General features: G+C 38.8%; 1 protein-coding gene across 1 annotated transcript in view; it reads left to right on the top strand.

Moving 5' to 3' along the window:
- The window catches only part of PTPRN2 (protein tyrosine phosphatase receptor type N2), a 652409-nt gene that overhangs the window by 561045 nt on the left and 69043 nt on the right, over positions 1-22321 (top strand). The window contains 1 exon segment of the mRNA XM_065628527.1: positions 6858-7052. Within this exon segment, the coding sequence (XP_065484599.1) occupies positions 6858-7052 (195 nt within the window).

Below are 22321 nucleotides of genomic sequence, written 5' to 3'. Positions count from 1 at the left end.
TTATCCCCAAAGCTACAAACACAGTAAATAAGTTGAAGTTAAATTTATAACACCTGCAAGCATATTAAGTACGCAAAAGCAAAACAAAGGCAGCCAAATGACTTTAGCTTCACCCTGTAGTACCACTAACCAAATTAAGTTAGAGAATAATGATGTTTGTAGTCCTAGATTCATTTGTTTTTAAAAAATGAGCTCACTTTTTTTTTATTATTTTTTAAATCTCGCTGTGTTATGACTGCATCCAGAGCAGAATGGTTCAATTCATGCTGTACATGCAGACCTCACCTCATCCTGTGAATAATGCCTTCTTAATTTAAAGTGAGGCTACTATTTAATTAAATGTATTAAAGCTGAGAAGAAAAGTATTTTTAAAAATCTTATTCTTCCAAACCTAGCATATGAAAGATTACATGTATTCTTAGTTTTCATTATATATTTTGTTATAAAGTATAGCCTTGAATCCTTTAGAATTAAGTCAGCATGTTTAATTTAAAATTTCTACAAAACAATTTTGTTTTGCATGCAAAATGAATAGAGCGTTATTGTGATCATGCCTGTTTAAAGCAGATTTGTTTCTGATAGAATATTAGGCAGGTCAGATTGAAAGGGCTTGGTGTATGCTCAGCTATCACTTTTAATAAACAGTAATTTCTTCATCTAATGTCTCTTCATTTTCTTAATAATTATACCATGGATGGTCTATTCTCTCTTGTATTTTGTTAATTCTGAAAATAATCGTGCCACACTTGTCTCTGGACTAGCTCAAGTGATTTCCATTTGAATTTGTTAAGCAAAAGATTTTGAAAAGCATGGAAACATCAGGCCTATTTCCTGGACTTCATTTTTAGAATTATGTAAATTTGGGGATCAATTACAAAAATAGATTATTTTCATTAATAGATAGTAAAGAAATTATATTTCTTTTTCTAAATAAATCGGAAAGTTGGAATTTCCCTCAGATCCCAGGTTCCTATAATATTAAGCAAATTTGAGGGGCATGTGACTGGGGAAGACTAGCAGTATTGTAGATATGAATCTATTTTCACTTACTTTGGACTGAACAATTTAATTTACAATACCACTGGTACCAGCTAGATGAGAACGATTCACGTGTGGTGGTCAGTGGCTGGACTCAGAGTACCTGAAGATATTGTATCATGAATCCGCATGAAGTAGGTATATTTTAATAAATAGCAACATCCTCACTGGAGGCAGCTTTGAGGTGGAGCGGCTCATCTTTAAGAGTAATGAGTGGAAAGCCAAGGTGCACGTTGGCCATCTCTTAACTGAGATGCCCAGGTCAGGTCCCTTGCCTGTAACGTGCCACCGTAAAACAAGATAAAAAAGCTTCAGTATTGACTATTCAAGCCGCAGTTCCAGCTCATTTGAGTTCCATGCTTGCCTATACTTTTATTCCTTGCAAGGTTGTATACATAGGTTTCTCTACAAAACCAGGCATTTTAGTAAACTGTGTGTTCTTAATGGATTTTCCAGATACTTAATGCAAGATTGATGAAAGATTAAAATTTCTCCAAATTATAATCTGCTGTCTTTCCCTTCTGTGATGCCGATGGCTGCATACATCATGAAGCCAAGTGGCAGAAAATGCCACTGCTGTCACTGTCTGGGGATGTCCAGTAGAGGTGGCCTAACGCTTGTGATGGGAAGCAGGTTGCATCTCTCCACCACACCTGGACAGGTATCCGTGCGGTGCCTTTCTGAAGAGGCTTGATGTCTCCTTGGTTGAGAGGAGAGGTTTTTTACTCATCTCTTCAAGTTCAGAGACTCATCAAACAAAGCAGTGTAGTAAGGGTAGCTCTCCATCCACGTGGTGGTGCCCATTAAGTGCAGTAAGTCTCTTAATGCCCTTCTTAAAGGGTGGATAAACTACATTTATGCCACAATGTGGTTCATTCACAAGTGGACTGTGTGGATATGAAAATCCATTCATTGTACCTGAGGAAATAATTATTTCTTCATGCTTCTCCCTGTCTCTTTGATGACAACCAAGTATTAGGAACACTTTTAAACCTCATTGGAAGAGGTCCAGGGGTTTTCTGAGAATACTGTTTATGGTTTGTTTAAGGTTATCAATTATGTCTCAAATAAAAAGCTCTCTACACATGATCATTGTGCTGTACTTTGAACTCATTTAACTGGACATTATTTACAGGATATTTGTCTTGGTTATGGCAGTTTTTGTCACACAGCAATATTACTTTTCCATTATATACTGCATGTGACCACCACGTAAGTTTGATAATAAATGTTGGGAAATAAAAAACAGAGTAAGTGCCTCAGTATGATAGCAATTCCCATGTGATGGGAAATAATGTCATAAACTTCAAATTACCTTTTAAATAAATGTTTATGTCCAACCCATCCATTAGATCATAGCCTGAAGGGTCAGGAGGATCATTTCTTCATATTTCACTGTATGCATTATGATTGCTTTTTTAGGTGTAAATGATGTTTTTAAATGAAGAATGGCACTCAAACTATACACAAACAACGGCTAGACATTACTGAGTCGCAGTATGGCAGAAATAGCCTCAGCCACTCGGCTAAATATAGAAATGCACCAGTAAATTGAATTCATTCTTAGAAAATATTTTTAATAGTGTACGTGCTGAGATGATACAGAAATACAGCTTGTGTCATTCTCACAGTTTGCAGCTTTGACATTTTAGTCAAGTTTAAATTCTAATTGTGGTTTGGTAGATGTCTGATTTGCTAAATGCTTATGAGAGTAAAGATTTTGGAGGATGAGGAAGAGCATACCTGGGTATGCAGAGAAGTGTACAGGTGACATTATCCTCTTAATGAGGCTCTTAACCATCTAGGGCTTTGTGCGCTTGTGAAGTGATGCCACCTCTGAAAGTGCCCAGGGATGGCGTTTCCTTGAGAGCACCTGGTGTAAAACACCCCACACGTCGAGACCCCGCTATTCCTGATGCCTTTTACAGGAATGGGATAGAGCTGCCCATCTCAGTGATGAACCAAACCCAAATCCAACGTTTAGACATTTCCCTGCTCTGAGCTGGACCTCCCTAGTCTGTATGTCCCAGAGGGACCCATGTGGCTCCCCAAAATGACTCGCGCATCAAAGCTTTTATACGTGGTGGTGTTAACACATTGAGGTGCTGGAGAGTTCAGAGAAGGGTGATGAAGCTGCTGGGGGGCCTGGAGCACAAGTGTGATGAGGAGCAGCTGGGGGAACTGGGGCTGTTCAGCCTGGAGAACAGGAGCTGAGGGGAGACCTTATCGCTGTCTGCAACTGCCCGAAAGGAGGTTGGAGCATGGAGGGGGTTGGTCTCTTCTCCGAAGTAATAAGCGATGAGCGGAAATGGCCTCAAGTTGCGCCAGGGGAGGTTTAGATTGGATATTCAGAAAAATTTCTTCATGGAAAGGGTTGTGAAGCATTGGAACAGTCTGCCCAGGGCAGTGGTGGAGTCACCATCCCTGAGGGTGTTTAAGAGACATGTAGACGAGGTTCTTAGGGACATGGTTTAGTGCCAGAGTTAGGTTATGATTGGACTCCATGATCCTGAGGGTCTCTTCCAACCAAAATTATTCTATGATTCTATCCCTGCAGTGCTAGGCTGAAACCCAACCTGGAGTTGAAATGGTTGGGCTAACAGGGAAGCAGCTCTGAAGAAGCAGGAGCTGTAGGTGTCCTGAGGCTGCTGATGTGCACATGGGGATGGGGCAGGTTCCTCAGCCTGGGCTGGACTGGCTGGGAGTGGGGGAAGGAACAGCTGTGAAGGGCAGTTAGACCGATCTGGAAATAAATTCAAATAAAAAACTTCTGTTTACAGGCAAGGGAAAACCCATTGTCTTAGAGATTTAGAACACCGATCAAGAAATCCAGTGGTGTTTGTGCTTCAACTATGATTCGACCTTCCTGTTTACATTACAGATGTTTTATTGCGATGTGCAGTGACGTGGTTGCTTTGTGTAAGGTTGTGACAGTTATAGCAGTTCTGGGAATAATTGTTTTGGTTCTATGTATGTGTGGAGAGAAATATGCTAATATTTGAGATCAGGTTACCTTTTTTTAAACTTATTTATATTTGTTGTCTTTCTCAATGGTGCCTTCTTTCATGAGGGCGATGAACATGTTTAACTTTGTTTTAAAACAACATTCCTTAGTAACATATTAAAGGCTTTATGTCCAAAACATTCTTTTTAGTTAGAGGTTAATCTCTTCTAGAACCTGTTGGCTATAATATCGCTTCTTTTGTCATTATCATTTGCATAAAAAATGGTATATTAATTTCTTAGGCTTCATTTGATCCCGATTGTTTCTTGTTAGCAGAAGTCTGTAGTCCTTTCCACAGCAACCACTTGTAAAAGCAGAGGGTTCTGACTTGAGGCAGGATATGAGCAGCGGGAACAGATCAACTTAAAAAAAAAGATCCTGTTTGAGTACAAATGCTATTGTTAGCACAGAGTTGGGGTGAGTCAAGTGGCAGGATGTCTATTAGAATATAATAAATTCGTATTTACGCCACATGGCATGCTAGCCAGAAGACACATCCTTTTAGCAGTTATGTGATAAAGGTATAAAAACACGTAGTCTACTTATTATACTTTTGCCTAGTCCAATAAACCATTTCCTCCAAGAACGGCTGATACTAAACATCTGAATAGCTTTTTGGTTTTTGTAGATTTATTTTTCTGTCTAAAAAGTTCCTGCGCTGTTATAATATTCCCAAAATCTGCTAAAAGCAGGGATTTGAAATTACACTGCCGCAAGGTCATTCCGACGTTAGTAATAGCCATTCTGGACTATTGCTATTTTTTTTATGATGTGTGTGATCCTTCAGAGAAAAGGAGAGGTTTTTTTTTTCTTTGACCCTATATTTAGAAAAAAAAAAAAGAAGAATTACAATAGCATTTTTCCTTTATTAAAAAGTCTTGGTTTTAATACTGATAGTTAACTGACCATATCACTAATATATGTGACTCCATTTCAAAGTATTTTTGAAATTATTTTTTTTTCTTAATATTTTTCCTGTTAACGTCAGTAGGAAGTAATGAAGGTACAACGTGACAGCAAACATTCTAGTGAAGTGGGGAAAACACCCTACTTGTTGTAAAAAATTTAAAAACATTCTTACATAACATGGACAAAATTAATAAATATACAAAATGCAGTGATGGAGTCAGGTAGCAGTTTCTTATAGGACAGGCTACACAGTTATTCCAACAACAACAACCGACGCCACATACAAGGAGTAATCTGTGCTTCCCAAACTTCTGGTGACTGTAACAGACAACAAAATATATCCTGTTTATAATACAAATTTTGTCTCGGTGTATCTTAATCTGTACATGCACATATATATATATACATAAAATGTATTACACTGCATAAAAATAGTAAAATTCTACATAAGCATCTCTAATGACAAGTTAAACAAGAGGGTTGGGAGAAGAAAATGTTGGGAAGGGTCTTTAATATTTACCTCGTGGTGGCAAGAAGAGACTCAATGTAATGGTTTCAGTGGGTTTTTTTGAATGCTTGCTACTGCATGGGCTAGGATACCTCTACAGTGTCCTAAAGTTTGCAAGGTTTAAAACAAAAAAAAAAAAACCCAGAGTCTTAAAGTTATGTTTCTAACTCCTGCCTGAAAATAAGATTTTTATTGCACTTGATATATGGAGGTTTTCAGATCATCCTACTGATGACACTTGGGCTGCAACTGTATTATCAATGAATAAGAAAACGGAAGCCATGGCATTTCAACAGTATGAATTCTTCAGACTGTATTATTTTGTTAGCCTGCAGCAAGAGACTGTGCTCTAAGAACTTGTCTGTGCAGAATGAGTAATCTGAGACAAATGTGTAGCCACACCGCGTGTGCAATATGTCCAGATACTATGGACTAGCCGGACTTGCTGTGCACCACAGGCAGCCAAGTGTCTCTCATGGACAATAGACATATGTTAAAAAATGATAACTTTTTAACATGACTGGGATTTCGCCACACATAACTGATTCTAAAAGCATTATAACAATGATGGTGTACCTCTGGGTCTGTTTATCCCATTAGAGTCAGAATTTTTTACTGTAAGGAGTTAGTTTTACCAGCAGGATTTTCTGTTACCTAACCAGAATTGTGTATTTTTCTGTTAATTCCATGCACGGAAGCAACTTGAAATATGTATTCCCAGTGCAATCTATTTTGGTGTTTTAACATGGCTTGCATTAGCATCTGTGATAGCTTGAATTTTCTTTCTTCGCCAAAGCTGCTTAAACAATACAATGACAGATTTCTGCTTTTATTCTTCGTTAATGTCATTCTTCATCCTCTCTGCCCCACATCAGGGAGGAAGTGTTGTGAGTTTGCTATTTTAATGAAGAGAAATGAGGCATCTATCAAGTAGGATTTATACTGGAGAGCACATCAATTCAGTTGCCTTGAGCTTGCTGAGTTTGCATATCCAGGGCCAAGTGGCGCTCTCAATTACTCCTGTGCAACCCCATTAACTTCAGGAGGTTGCGCAGCTCAAAAGTGGCTTCGCAGAATGTGGGGTGATATTAAGGGGGGGAAAAGGATATCTGATACAGAAGTCAAGCTCCAAAATATTATTTTTTTGTTATCTAAAAGGAGATGTGCGCGCAGTCATAATTATGCTTTTGAAAGGTTAGGGTAGTCATGGTGTAGTAATTTCATTGAGCATCTCTTTGTAGATGTGCCTAACAGAACAGACAGCCTCCCAAAAATCACTGCAGTGAGGGGGAGAACACTTCCAGCCCTGGGAACATATTGTAAATCATATGTCTTTAGTAGACTGTATCCTGTAATTACTCTTAACCGTAGGTTGTTTCTTCCTCTTCCTCTGTCTAGGAGCTATGCCGTCAGCGCATGGCAGTGAAAACATCTGATCGCCCGGAGCCCCTGCATGCTTCTCGAATAAATAGTGTTTCTTCGCAATTTAGCGATGGGCCCATCCCCAGCCCCTCGGCCCGGAGCAGCACGTCATCTTGGTGCGAGGAGCCGGTCCAGTCCAACATGGACATCTCCACCGGTCACATGATCTTGGTAAGGCGTTTTTGTCTTCACGGCACGAGAAATGTCGTCAGAATTTAAGGTACCTGCTCAGCTTTTGGGAAGAGATAACTTTTAAAGAATGGGAAGCTGCCTTTTCACAGGTAAAAAAAATATTCCTGAGCTTCGTTGGTTATCTTACCTTTATATAATTAAAACTAAAGGGATTTTAATTTCCATGTATTTTTCATATAGTGTTTTGTTTGTTTTTTTTTTTTCCTCTCTCCGGGGATCATTCTTTCATCTTGGACATACAAATTGTTTGCGTGCTTGCTTTAAAAAAGAGAAGTCCTGTGTTGTCCTTCTGTTCTATTAATTTATGTTTACCTCAGTGTGGACAACTGAAGAAAACTGCTAAATTTCTGATCAGCTTGCTGTTTTTCGTCTTGTATCTTTAGTGTTCGGAGGTATCTGAACTGAGAAGGCAAGAGAATATTAGTGATATAGAGCAATTTCTTTTCCATTACCCTTAGAAAAGGGATCTGAATTTTGAACCTCTCCTGAATTTTGTTGTCCTTGGCTGGATTTCTTCCAAACTGGATCTCTTGAAATGATCCAAATATATTATATTAATGAAGTCTGCATTGGAAAACTCAGGTTACTTCCAAACAGAACTTGTGACTAGTATCAGTGTAGAAGATGGACACGTGAAGATCTATATATGAAATGGCTTTAGTAGCCCAAGACAGACAAAGTCGAGGGGTTGGGACTGCTTGCAGCTGATTTCTGTCTCTCTCTCTGTTAGTGTCCTGCTGGGAGGACTTTGGAGTATTCCCCCACTTTTTGTGCCTTATTTTCCTCCTTCTTTAAATATTTGCTGTCTTTGTAGAGTGCACTGAAATTAGCTGAGAAGAAGTTAGGTGATGGTGAAGGTGATGAGTCAGGTGTTATTTTGCTTTCTGTGTTTGATTTCTGCTATTTATTAGTGTGGTTGATGTAAACACCCTTTCCAGTTGGTAGCCTTGCTGTGCTTTTGGCAACTTCCCTGTCGATTTATATCAACCCCACTCCTCAGTGGGCTTTCTCAGAAAACTTCTCTTCACTATGCCATACTTTGGGGTCATAATTTTTCAACTTCTTTCTCTCTTTTTTCTGGAATAATATTTGAAAGTGCTGTTTTCCAAGATATTTTTCAAGTTCTTATAAGCCACCTCACCTGATGGAGAATGGAGTGAAGGCAGGCAAAACCCAACAAGCTAATTTGACCTTAGCCAAGTTACCTCCTCCAGCCTTGATCAGGTCAGCTATAAAACTGAGCAAAAGCAGGGCAGGTTTGTAAACCAGATGCTTCATCTGAGTATGACATCCTGAGTAAATACTACTTCTTCTGCCTCTGCGTATTCCTCCCAAAAAAAGGAGTTAATCAAGCATTATGTTAAAATCTGGTATACAAATGCAGTTTGGAAGGGTTGCTCTCATGAGATAAAATCTTTTGTCATAGTTTTTACTGTCCCGCTTTTGCCTAACCAGAATTAAAATTCACTTGATATCCTTTCATAGTTAACGGAAATGCTTACGGAAAAAAGAACGACCTCAATTGCCCAACTTGAAAATAAGTACAAAATCCTGATGTGAGGTTCTAAGGCAATGTATTTGTATGGAAGTAAGAGCAAAATTTCTTCTGTAGTTGGAAATACACATTTAGTATTTGCAAACAGTTTCAACTACTTTAAATTGAGCAAAATTTTTTTCAATTACATTATTGAGAAAAATAAAAAATCACAAAACCAAGCTTGAAAGAGAGAAAGTTGTGTATCGGAACCACTTATTCTGGCTCTGGGAATTTCTGCAAAATTGCAAGAAAGAATTGTTTTCATATGGTGATGAATAAACTTTAAAAAATGGTCACATTGGTCAAGATCACTGTTGCAGTGTTCAGTGTCCATAATTCAGTCAATCCTGTTTAACCCTGAATGAACTCATACATATGTTAGCTATCTAACAGCATATGTTCTATCTTAGCTGGTGAGGGTTCAAAGAAGGGTAAAAGAAATGCTGTAGTGTCTTGAGAGTACAAACCACACAGAGAGAATAAAAATAGTAAATTTGTTTAGTCTAACCTGAACAAACAAAAATCAGTGATTCAGGGGGGTCTGCATACATGCCTTGAAACACAGGATGGGGAAAAATTGTTCTTAATGGGCGCAGATGATACAATTAGGAAGAAAATATGGGTTAGAATCGAAAGGATGCATTTAGCTTGGATATCAGGGCGAGCCTAATAGGAAGATCAGGCCGGCAGTGGGGATGTTTACTTAAGGGAAGTAGTTAAATCGTAAATTCAGGATTTGCCAAAGGTGAAGCTGGGTAAGGTTTACATGGGAAGATCAGCATCACTCAGCTACAGAACTGAAGCAGAAGATTGGACTTGGTCAGAAATGCTTGTGTTTTATGGGTCACACTGAAACTGGAGAACTGACCCAATTTATGTTTTGCTCAAAATTAAATGCAGGTATCTGTAATACCTTATTTACCTGAATTTCTCTCCCTCTGGAGATGCTGTGGTTTGTTGGACTTGAGCAATAGAAGAGGCTTGCCAGAGGGGAGCTTTTCCTCCCCTTGCCCTGCAGCTACAAGTCAAAGAGAGCGAGGGGCCAGTTCACAACTTTTATACCATTCGATACAAGAAAGTTCTCTAGTTCTTCCCATTTCCTGCTGCCACAATCCTCTTATCTTCTAAATTTTTTAGATATTTTTCAGTGAAAAAATATCTGAGTGCCTAAAAAAGCAACGAGAAATATTAGCAAGGGGCCTAGTAGGAATGGCAAATACCATCTGCTTTGCAGGGTAAATGCACTTACAGCTCTGTAAATGTGTTTTTCAGCTCCACAGTGTGCAGCAAAGTAGCAGTTAGCTGAGCTTGGGCTTCTCAGTCTTTATTGTTTGTAGGTGCCAGGACCTCCCCAGAGAAAATAAAACAATGGATTACTGTATAAAGCGGCAACAGGAAATATTTTATTTTTATTTATAAACGGAATAAATCTTAATGAAAGTAGCTTAGAAGAAATGTTTCTGCCACTGCTGAGTGACTCCATGTAATCGTGCTCAGAGGTAGCATTGGTCAGAAACATTTCTGTAAAGCTGTTTAATTTGCTGGAAAATGCTTGCAGGTTGTACCTGATGTGATGTCTATGCCACCTCAGCTTTGTTTTTTCTGGAGTTTGTGGTTGGTCACAGGTACCATTTTCTTGGAGGATTTGCTGCCTGTGGTTAGCCCATTGTTTATAGTACTTGAGATCTGGAGAACCCAGGAATCTTCCAAACCCACGTGACTGTGGGGCAGTCTCCTCAGTTAGATTGAAACCAGTGTTTCAAAGAGAAGAATCCTGCATTTCTGCTACTTTTCCTATACAGCAAAGGCAATGTCTCCATGCTGCTGACAGTAGCATGAGGTTGTTTATACTGTTGGCAGGAGGAAGCAGGGAGGCCCAGAAGGACAGTGCTAACAACATTCAGAGCCTTTTTTTTTTTTTTTCCTTTTCCCGTTCTTTTTCCTCATGTTTCTAGCAGGAGGATGGCCCATATGGCACTTTTTGATTCTGTCATTCTGAAAGATCCAAGCACTCTGGAAAGTGTAATTAGAGGAGCATGTTTTATGCAGTTGTGTTTGTGGCACTGACTGGCTGGTTCCAGCCTGAGCAACAACACCGAAGTGCCCTGATTTCGGTCACTGTTGGTTTTGCATAAAAAACCCCTCACTTGTATTTCAGAAGGTCACAGCAAGGCAAGAATAGGAACTTAGAATGAGATTTCCATCCACTTTATTCACATGTGTACATCTATATTTCAAGTGCCAAGAGAAGTCCTAATAAAGTGCAACGCTTCCCATTGCAGTCCAGCAAGAAAATGAGAGAGGGGGCTTGAAGGTGTCCAGGAGAGATTTAGCCTCCCTAATTTGGGCTCCTAACTTATACCTACATTTTAGGCACTTAATGAAGTGGTGGTGTTGACTTGAGTCCATAAATTCCCCTTCTACTTGGTGAAGTGAGTGAGTGGCCATGAAGGTCTCCAGGGAATTAAGCAGAGAGTGGATTTCTCTTGGGAGGCCCCCTCTTGTGCCTCCACCATCCCATTGACATCTGCAGCTTAGACGCAGTTTCTTTTGTTTGTGCTGAAGCACAAGTTCAGCACCTAAGTTAGGTAGGTGGGATCCCACATCTGCTTCGTGTATTACCACGTTTGTTTGGTTAAAATAATTATAATCTTTTATGAATTTTAAAATGAAGAACAGTACTGCGAAGAAGGGAGTGTATGCTTTTGATGGCAACATTTTGAGGTTATCTGAATACTGTATATGAGAGGGAATTTGCAGAAGCAGAAGTGATTTTCTGTGTTTTGGGCTTTTTTTCCTTGTAAAGGCAGACATGCAAAATTTGGAGCATCAAACATGAATTAGAAATTCAGAAAGTGTGAATTTACAAAAGGTCCTTCTCAGTACTTGTTTAAGCTGGAAGTCTGAGGAGTCTTCTCCCTGAGGGTATAAAAATGCTGTATGTATTGCAAATAATAATAGTCCGTGACAGTTTGTGCATACTGTACTTTTCAGAAGGAGAAGAAAGTTTGATAACTGAGCTGAAGGAGGCAGTGGGAGCAAATGATCTAGAGACCGAAATCTAGGGCCTCACATCTAGGAGATGTAAGTCCACTTGATCCTCTTGTCTTTGGCAATATGCCTGCAAAACCGAAAGTATTTGCCCCAAGAGAAGGGAAGCATGGCCTCAACTGAGAACTTTGTTTCAAAAAGAAAGTTCTGGGACAGGCTGTGTCCCAGAAGGTGACACAACCTGGACTGGGGCACACGGGACAGAGATCTGCTGCTGGGAAACCGGTCAAACCCAAGATGTTGAATTTTGCATCTGCTTTAGTTTTGATGCTGAATCAATGGCAGGATTGCTGTGGGACTGAGAAGGGTAACAAGGAGTGAATAGTTTCCAAGGTCGAAACTGGGTTTTTTTTATAGCATCGGTATCCTGTAGTCTCTGCATAGAAACTTCTTGATGGTTTATAAGCAGTTTCCCCTCACTCTCAGTTTTTCAAAAGAACCTCTGAAATGAACTCTATGGGGTAGCTTCTATAGATTTTCCTTTAATTGAATATGGAAAAGTGTAACTGAGTGATAGAAGACACATTCCAACAAGAAAAAAATATTTGTTAAATCCTCCACCACATTTTGCTGAAACTCCTTGATTTTATTGTTAAAGCTACAATAAATACCTGAGCAAAAGGCATCTAAACACACTTCTCTAAATAAAGAGAGAAACTCCAGCATGTGAGGACCGGTAGCACTGTGCTAGATGCAGATGTACTTTCTACCTTGAGCTTAATCCATGTATACACAAAACATTTCCTGAGCAAAGGAGCGTGATGCGCAGTATGCGAGTACAGTGCACTGCCCAGGGACACACGCCGCAGAGGAGATTAATGCCAGCAGGGACAAAGGTGAGGAGTGCAGGGATGGCGAACAAGGTCTTTGTCACAGTTATGGTGTGTTCTATTATTTAGTCGGTTTTAAAATTTTATTCTTTTTCCACCATTTCCTTCTACCACCATTAATTTCTCTTTAATGAATTTCAAGAATTCAAATAGTCTGATTTTAAAAAAGCTTACAACTGGGAAAACGAAGAAAAAATTCTCCCTCACATGGGAAGGGAAACAAGTCAGTGCTGAAGCTTAGCTAAAAGCATAAACTTCTAACACATGTGCTAAGTGGATCTAAATACCAATTTATCTTTCAACTGTGCCAGTATAAATAGTTGCAGGAGTCTCATGAAATTTGAGTCCCAAGAAGGCTTTGGCCCTAAAGGCCATTTCATCACAAACAGTCAGGCGAGAGGAGTCACAAGAGAAAAAGCTGTTGTGTATGGCATTACTCAGTGACAAGACAGGCAGTATCCCAAAAAGACATAAATACTGTGGATGGGAAAATCTTTACCTCTCTCTCCCTGAGTTGTCATGCTTTTAGGGACAAGTGGAGCTGAGTGCCTCCTGAAAGATCTTCTGCTGATGAAATGGCATTTATCCCTTCATTTTAGGCTTTTCTTTTGCCTCCTTAAATGTTTAAGTTAGTTTGAAACATTTGCCTCTGTTTAAAGCCAGGACCTGAGATATAGGAACAAAGAAAAAAAACTGCAAAGAAAAGTGCAAAAAAATTCCTTGCATATGGAAACAGCTCTACTAATAGAGCCATAAATCTAATGTATGTACTACATAGATTTCATCAATAAAACTCAGAAAAAATATTCATGAACAGGTTACCCTTTGATTCTTCCATTTTTATTTGTTTCATGTTCAGTTGCCTCTCTTTTTCTATATTAATCTTGTTGAATGGGCCTTAGGAAATAACGACAATTACAGAATCAGTATTAAATCAAGAAGAACATTCCTGTTGAACATGGTATGAAATTAATTTCAAAATATTTTTTTTCCCTAAATTCAGTTGTTTTCCCCAAATGTATTCATAGAAATAACTCACCAAATTTCTGTGACTTCTTGGTCTGTTGTTTGACTGTGAGGTGTTTATTCCAGCTTTATTTAAGCTGCTTTGGTTGAACGCTTTTAGCCATCTTCTATTATTCCCTAAGGCTTTTAGTAGAAAGACGAAAAAAAATTTATATTAATATTCTCGAGTACTAATTTTAGAAGTGTTACACTGCGAGAAATATATGACACAAAACTAGCTCATGCAACTATGTGCACAAAGTAAAAAGAAAGGATCGTTGCCATGGCTGAAAAAAATGAGCTGGCTTTCTGAACTTTTTTTTTTTGTTTCTCTCAGGTTTTTTTCATTTCTAGAGAATATGCAGGTAATATCAAGGCAAGAAGAATGCCAGTTGTAGCAAGTAGCAAAAGATGCTAGGAGGTCATTTAACGAAAAAGATCTGGGGTTTGATACTTCAGATTGAAGACAAGGGATTTTACTGGCTCCTCAGCTGCTTCTGAGAGTCTCATTAGTGGCAGAAACCAGAGATGAACACTCGTCCAGCAGACTGCTGGTCTTGTCTTTTGGCTCCAAATAGATCCTCAGTAATGAAGTGCTCTTTGCTGTATTTGTCCTCTTGAGCATGCTCACATCATGCATTGAGTTGTTGATAACTCATCGAAGCAGATGTAGCAGTCAAGCGTATTTTGGATCTAACTGGTGGAGAAGCCTATTTGGAAGGAGAAGGATACTAGAAGGAGAGTGGTTCAGGAAAACTTCTCAGGCAGGAGGCCCAAGATAATACAAATACATGTTATAGAGGATTTCTGAGCTGGCGGCAGAGTTCAGATGTGAAAAGAAGATGAGTTTTCACTCACTGTGGGGTAAAGAAGTGGCTCACGCAGGTTGCGAGACATGGTGCACCGCTGAGATCAAATGACATCGTAAACGGGACTACGACTGCAGAGCTTGTGAAAACACGTAACAGTTCGGGATGAAACTGGGACTCGCTCCGTGGTACTTACAAAGAGAGGGCATCATACTGGCTCTGTGGTTTTTTTTTAGTTACACCAGTTGCAGTTTAAGATACCCACAGCTCCAGTGGTGTTTTGGAGGCCTCATTCTCTTCACGTGGGCTATGCCAGCAGAAGTTATTGCAAGTGCTCTGGTTAAGATGCTGTTGGCAATGAAGGCAGCTTAATCGCTCCATTGATTCAACGAAGTCTGTTTATTCTCATCCTCAGGGCAAGACAAAAAAAAGTATACTTTGCTTTCTGCAACTGTTTCTGGGATTAGGCCCTAATTTGGCAGTGTTTTGGGAGTAAGGTGTCAGAATTTGGGTGGTATTTGGAAAAGTTAATGCGTAGGACACAGGCAAAATGCTCTTGTGATGATCAAATCTCGCATATGCACCCACAACGCAGCTGTGAAAACATTTTTAAATAAGGAGATAAACATTAAAATAATCTGTCAAGCTCACTTGTGGATGGCATAGTATTTGCTGTTCCGTAAAGGAGGACTAAGTTACTCTTTGGTCAAAACCAGATGATGTGGAAGTCTACTGTCCTCAAATATTCCAACTCTGCCCCAACATGCCTTTATAAAATACATACTTTTGCTATGATTTTCTCTCTTTTACATAACTCTGGTTTTGTTGCAGACTAGAGTGATATCTTCTAATTTTTTCTAGTTGGTGGCTTGTTCTCAATGCTGCTGTGTCTCCCTCATCCTCTTGTCCTAAACTTGTGTGCTAATGCTGGTTTAGGTTGCCCAGCTGACCGGGAAAACCTTGTCATAGCTGGGGAAGATTATCGTTTACCTCTTGTTTCTGACTGCTTGCTGTACCATTGCATTGAGCTAAGAATAGAAGGGGGGGTAACAAACTGCTCACAGCATTACTTCCTTCAAGCATGGCCCGTTACTGCTCTGGGAGTTATTCCCTGCTCTTTTCTTTTTGGAATGACTATGAGGACTGGCGTCCAGGTCCTAAAATGTTTCTGTCCTCAGCCTGGTTAGTAGTAAATCCAAGAATGCCTTTTGAAGATGGCTTCTGGGTTTGACATGTCTTTAAAAAGATATTTCTCTGACTATGTATCGCAACTGCTTTATTTTTAACATGACTGTGAAGGTCTGCCTCCTCCTGACTGCGCTGTTTGTACTATCTAAAATACTCCCATGAACATTCAGTAACCCTGCTGCACATAGCAGCTAAGCTCTAGTAGCTGTCAGAGTGTAGGGAATTGAAGCATGTTTCTGTGCTTCTTTTATTAAATATGTGCACATGCAACACATTTCTTTAAAGAAAATAAATTAAAAAATGACAATGTCTCATTGGACACATTGTATTTATACTTTGAGCATTGAAGAGAGCCTGGTAATTATAAAGTTGTTTAAGCGTTTGGGTTTTTTTAAATTAAAAAGGTACTGAACTTGAGAAAACAAATATAGTCAGTTATTTAGTACTTGCTAGTTCTTACATTCTTTTTGTATTTAATTTAAGTGGACTTTAGCTGGTTGCAAATAAAAATACAAATGAAATAGCAATGCGCACCATGATTTGTGTTCTTGCTGTCATCCAAATTCACAGAAAGAGGCAAACATATTGAAGAAATTTGATAAGACCAGGTGGTCTGAGTGAATAATTTCCCTTTCATTAACATATTCCCCTTATTAACTCTGTAATTAATTGTACATAGCTAAGGAAAGCTATGGAAATTGCATTTTGAGATGTATCAAAGCCGACTTTATGCTTCAGACTTCCATGCAATTTACTATTAATGAAGCAAGAGATGGAGGCCCTAAATCTATAATTATTACTTACTATTTGAATGACAAGCAAAGAATTTTATCAGCACAGTTTCAAATGAAAGGGGATTAGCAGCTAATGTTGAAATTGTTAATCTTTCTTATTAAAATAATTTTGACGAGAGTGTTTAGCCTGAAAGAGGTTTCTGGAACATCATTTACCATTAAAACAGCTATTTTCTGAAGCTCAGTATGAATTTGTCTAAGTTTGACAGCAGGGTGCAAATATTTTTTAAATGAATGAATATTTTATGGGAGCTAAGGCTGTTCATGTGTGAGCCGATGCCGAGCTGCTTGCTGTGTTCATATTCCTGGAGTGTGTAGCAGGATGGTAGTTCAATATCCATCTTACCAAAGTGAAGATGTTTACTGAGATAACAACAGAAAAAAGCTACAGAAGAAAAATCTGAGAACTGAAATTACACCCAGGTGGGAGCCCTGTCAGAATCAAGCCCTAGATCTTGATGATATTTTTATGACACAGAAATAACCTATAGTTATGTTTGCTAACAGCGTTACTTTGTATATAGTTAGGCCTTCTTACTCCTTTAAATGGTGGTATGTTTACAGTTTTCATATATTTTTATTAGTGTCATGTGCCTTGAGATGAGTATTCAGTGGTGGGTGCTTTATAGTCACATGTACACTTGTGTACAAATACCCTGTACAGCAACAGTATCCTTATATAATTATAGATAAATGTTTGTGAGTGGAGATATTACATACACGTCTTCTAAGTGTTAATGAAAAAGTACTTGACATTTTAAATTTTAAAACTTTTCCTTGCAATATTCGCGATTTTCATCTCTTACAGGAGTGGAGCGTACCAATGAAGCTGACAAGGCTGTTTTCACTCCTCAGGATGAGGAAATTGCAAATATATAGTGACATAAATGGTGAAAAGCAAAGCAGTGATAATTTTAAAAAAATAATTTGCGGTGGTCTCAGCCACATAAGTACTGGAGGAGATGTATGTTAAAGAACACTATTAATTTGCCCATGTCCCATTATAGGAAAAAGCTAATCTAAGAGATGTCACATCTCTTTGTCAGTGACAAATCTTAGCAGCGGAATAGATAGAGGTCATTTAAATGATTTGATTAAGACATTATTTGTGTGAGTAGATGGACTTTGTATAAAGATACCTTTGATGCAACAAACCCCCATGTACCTGCTCTACCATGAGACTAATCCAAGCTTTTCCTCTGTGTGGGCCATGTTGGAACTTCCTTGGATTCACTCAGAAAATTACAGGTTACAGAATTAACCTTTTATCTGTAGTCCTACAGATGTTCCTTTGCAACAGTCTTGCAGACAGAGTGGTATTGTAGCAGAAAGTGCCGGAGATTGTGTGTTGGCTTCATTCATGAGATGGAATCACAGAGTTTTTAGCTTAAACATAGCAGTTGTTCAATAGCATGCAGTAACAAGACCCGAAGAAGCAGTTTCATTCTAAAAGCATGTTTTGTATGTATTATAATGATGTGTGAAGTCAAAGACATCAAGGGTTCTTAATCTATAAGAATCATAGCAAACCATGTAGACCACAACAGTAAGAGACGGTGACCATGCCAGTGGGGTAGGCTGGTGAACTTAAGAGGTGGAATTTGTCAAGGATGACGCTAATGCAGAATCCAAAATGAAAGCTTTTCTAAATGTAGGAGTATTTCTGATGCAGATATTTATCTGCCGCTTTAGTAGGGAGGCACCCAGAAGAGTTAGTTTGTTTAATCACAGCAACCACGCAGAAGCGGGAACATAAAATCCCCAGGACACTGCTGGCTTGCAGCAGGGGGGATGCCCAGCTGCTGCTCAGGTGGACATGTGTGATACCTGCCTGCAAAAAGCGCTTTCTTCTTTCGTCATTGCCTCCTTTCACTTATCGATGTCTTTCTTTGCGTTAGACCAGTTTGACTGAAAGCATTAAAATAGTGTCTAATTATTATTAATGTAGTGAATATACTAATGGTGCCTAATACATTATTTCTTCTGGAAGTCCAGAAATTACTTTTTTGTCATTTAAAGTTCTGATGGAGTCAAGCAAATTCTGCAGTATCTGAGGGTATGCACCAGCATTTGACTTCCCATTCGCGTATCCTTACAACTGAATTTTGAGAAACTTTGTCCTTCAGGTAGGATTCTGGCACCTGATATAAGAACTTTTGATTAAAGTCACTGGGAACCTTTCAACTCACTTCAGTAACCAAAATAATAATAACCCAACTCTTACATAGCAGTTTTGATCAGTAGGTTCAAAGCTCTTTTTAAAGGTCAATATCATTATCCTGTCTTTTTAGCCCACGAAGCTCAGGCACAAACAAGGAGCTGTCTTGACCAAGACTAACCTTAAGGTCAGAAGCAGAGCCAGGAGTAGAGCCCCATTCTCTGGTTTCCCAGTGCTCTCACAACTAATCATATTGGCTTTAAGAGAAAAAGGGTTGTATTGAAGGGCAATATTTTTGCCCTTTTTTTGTCCCTCATTAGTCTTTTTTAAGACATGAAAGTATGACATGAAAGTATAAAGGAGTTCTGCACCTGGGTTTGTCAGATTTGATTCTGTGAGTTTAGTTTTGGCCTCATTATCTAAGAGCAAACTATTCCATATTTGGAGAGCTGGCTGAAAGATATGAAATACACATTGGAAAAGCTTGTGAAAACCAAACTGAGGACGTGCAGTCTATAGTTAGTTACCTCTATGATGGAAAAAGAGGCCATCTACTCATTTTTTGAGTCTCTTCCGAATTGTTACTAGTTTTCATCAAGAATATATGTTCCCAGTCTGCTAGACCCTTAGCCATTGCACACAGGCTCATGCACACATGCACTGAAATTTTGGTTCTTTATTTTGCTTTTTCCTCCTGTTTAGCAGTAAGTAGTACTTGTACTGTCGACTCAAAACTACTACTAATGTCACTCCCTCAGTGTTTTCTCCTTGGTTCAGCATGTGAAGGGAAGTGTTCCAAGGAAAAGAAACAGCACACAAAGAAATGTTAATAGTTACCACTTAAGACCAAAATTTGCTTCTTCCCATAACATTTTATTCACTTGCTGTATTCTGGTTTTTGTTTTTCTGATTTTCTTTCTTTGCAATACAGTGTCTTCTTTCATCGTTTCACTTCTTTGTTGACCTCTACAGTCTGTTCTTGGCTTCTTTTTGTGTCCTCTTTCACATTGTTTTTCCCTCGTTCTTATTTTGCCTTCTGTCACTTCAAATATTCTCATCTGTGGATTAGACCAGTGTTCCTCAAACTTCTTTAAAGTGTTATCCCTTACCGGCTTCCATAGAAACCCAGCAGTCCCAGGGGTAGGGAGTGTGTCTTCATCTTACGCACTTCTAAAGCTTTTCTACCATCACTTCACAATCCCTTTTGAATGCGTCATGAGAAAAACATTTGAGAGTTTGAGAATCACTGAGCTAGTCCAACCTCAGCTGAAAATCGCATGGAGCATAGATAAAAGGTTACCTAAAAAACGGGACACTTCTGTAGATCTAGGAGCTGGGTAGATGCCAGCTGCATCTTTTTCATGGCCAGCCATCGCTCAGTCTCCTGCTGCATGTTGGTGCGACATGGCCATGAGTGCGACGTGGAAGGGATAGGGGTCAGGCATGTCTTCATAAAATCACTTGTGCTTACGCATGTTCTGCCATGAGGCTGTAGATATAGTGTGGATTACTAGACTTCTTGGATTTCCTATTGCATATTGTCAGTTTTCACATACATAAACCTGTCTGTGTTCCTTTCTTACTATGTTTTGCTCTGTGTGTTGACTCTCATTATCAACTTTGATACCTTTTTTTCCCCCCAAAAAACACTGAAAACTAGAGTTTTTCCTTTATAAGTCATGATTTTCTCCTAGAGAAGCATCTTTTCACTTTTATTCACGTATCTAAGAAGAGTAGTAAGAGTATTACTGTTTATCCGTTTGCTCTAGTAGGGCTGTTATGTCTGTAGAAATAATATTTTCCTTTCTACCCTCAAGATGGCCACTGTCTAGCAGAGGCATAATTTACCAGACTATCTATAAATCACATCATGTGCTGTATCACTTTGATGTACTTGGTCATGGTTGCCTGGGTTTTCCTAGTCTCATTATCTCTGAAGAACTTGACCATGCTTGAAGAGAAGATTATTTTTAAACATGACGTTTTCAGATTTCTATATTTATCTCTTGGTAATTTTTTTAATATATAGTGAATGAAGATGACTGTACAAGTGCTCTGAAAAGAAACATAGACTTTAATTCATTAAAATCTAAATCCGCAAATATGGTACCCAACCGGGAACCCAAATTTAGATGTTTAATTGAGTTAGCGAGGCTCAGAGGGGAAGAAGGCAGGGAATTTGGTTTTGTGTTTTCAGCTAGGTAATTAGTGTGCAGTAATATATTTTTAAGGTTTTCATTTCAGGCATACAGCATCATTAGCAGGCATATAAATGAACCACAAATATGTCTTGGATTGTGGTATGACGTTCAAACCATTAGTAAAAAAGTGAAGTGAGAAGAAGAGAGAATCTCAAAAATAGGTTTCATGTGTAAGAAGAAAATAGCAGTTTCCTGTGAGAACGGAGTTGAGTGTCAATATTTATTAATATCACAAAGAGTCAAAGGACTTGATCTGTATGTTTTTTGCAATTTTTCTGCTACTTTTTATCCAGCTATGTAGCTTGTACTTATACTTTTTAACAAAGCTACCAGAAGCACTTCCCAAAATGTCTCAGTTGAGAAACTCAATTGACACTGTTCTTGGCGTCACTTCCTATCCTGCAGAGTTGTCTTTAGTGGGGAGGTTTGGGGTTTTTTTGGTTTGGATTTATTTTTGGTTTCAATAAATGTCACAACATATCCCATGCTGTAAAATGGCAGTATTAGGCTAAGAGGTTTAGCCCTCCATTTTTTGAAATAACATTCTTCCCTTATTTAAAGGCTATTTATTATTTAAGATTTTTATTGTGAAATCTGCCGTAAGAAGCACAGAAAGCCTGGAAACTGATTTTGGCTGATTCATCTTTCAAAGCTTTATTATTTAGTTTGGCATGTCTTTGTATAAACAGAATCTACCATGTGTGTAAATTAAATACCTTTACTCATCAACCACTTAAACCCTGTGCTTCTAAACAAAACCCCCAAACCAAAACCTGTTCTAATTCCATTGGAGTCAGAACATTTGGTATGCTCTAATTACAAAAATGTTATCAGATGTGAATTCATGAAAGCTGCACAACCTTTAGCCCTTTCTATAGACGTGATCACGGAAAAAGGAAAAAACAGTGGTCAAGAAGACTAAGTTCTGAATTCCCATGAAAAATAAGTGGTTTAGGAGCATATTCTGTGACCCTGGGAAATTCATTTTGATGTTTCTGCCCTTTCATTTCCCGTTTGTGAAGTGGCAGTGATACCAGCGACAGTCACCTCCCCTGCAGAAGTGATCTGAGTCCTTTCAGACAGTTGGACAGAAGGAGCTATAGAAATACAGAGACTGTAAGGGAGCAAATTATACTCCTTTTATGGTAGTCATCTTCTCCTTTTCGTTGAAGTTTATTTAAAGCAAAGTAATTGCAGAGGTGAAACTTCATAGGCATCGTTTAGATTTCAAGAAAGGGAATAAGGAGGAGGAGATGGGGGTGGTTGTATTTTAAGACCTAGAAGACACCATTAAGTAGCTGATAATCCTTAAGAGGGAATTATTTGTAGAGTTAATTTCTTCATCTTCTGCCATATTTAGAGAGCCAGAGTAAATAGAGTAAATATTTCGTAATAAAGCATTCTAATTTTTTTTTTAATGTTTAATTTCTTAGCTGTGTTTCCTTTCAAAAGCATACCTGCTTCCATCATTCCCAATTCAAGCAATGCTTGGCATCACGTGTATTTTCCAAGATTTCCTCCAGAGCTGAAAACCTGCAGCAGTCCACACCAGGTTGTATTCAGCCATTTCATTGGGATTTCATTGAGCACCTTTGGCAGCTGGGAGCTGTAAGAAAAGGGATTAGTGAGTGTTTGTCTGACACACGCTGATCCCAGCACCTGCTGATTGGATTGA

This window comes from Caloenas nicobarica, chromosome 2, assembly GCF_036013445.1.
Source record: "Caloenas nicobarica isolate bCalNic1 chromosome 2, bCalNic1.hap1, whole genome shotgun sequence".
Classification (NCBI taxonomy): domain Eukaryota; kingdom Metazoa; phylum Chordata; class Aves; order Columbiformes; family Columbidae; genus Caloenas; species Caloenas nicobarica.
Note: the sequence above shows the minus strand (reverse complement) of the source record. Positions and strands in the feature narration are given on the sequence as shown.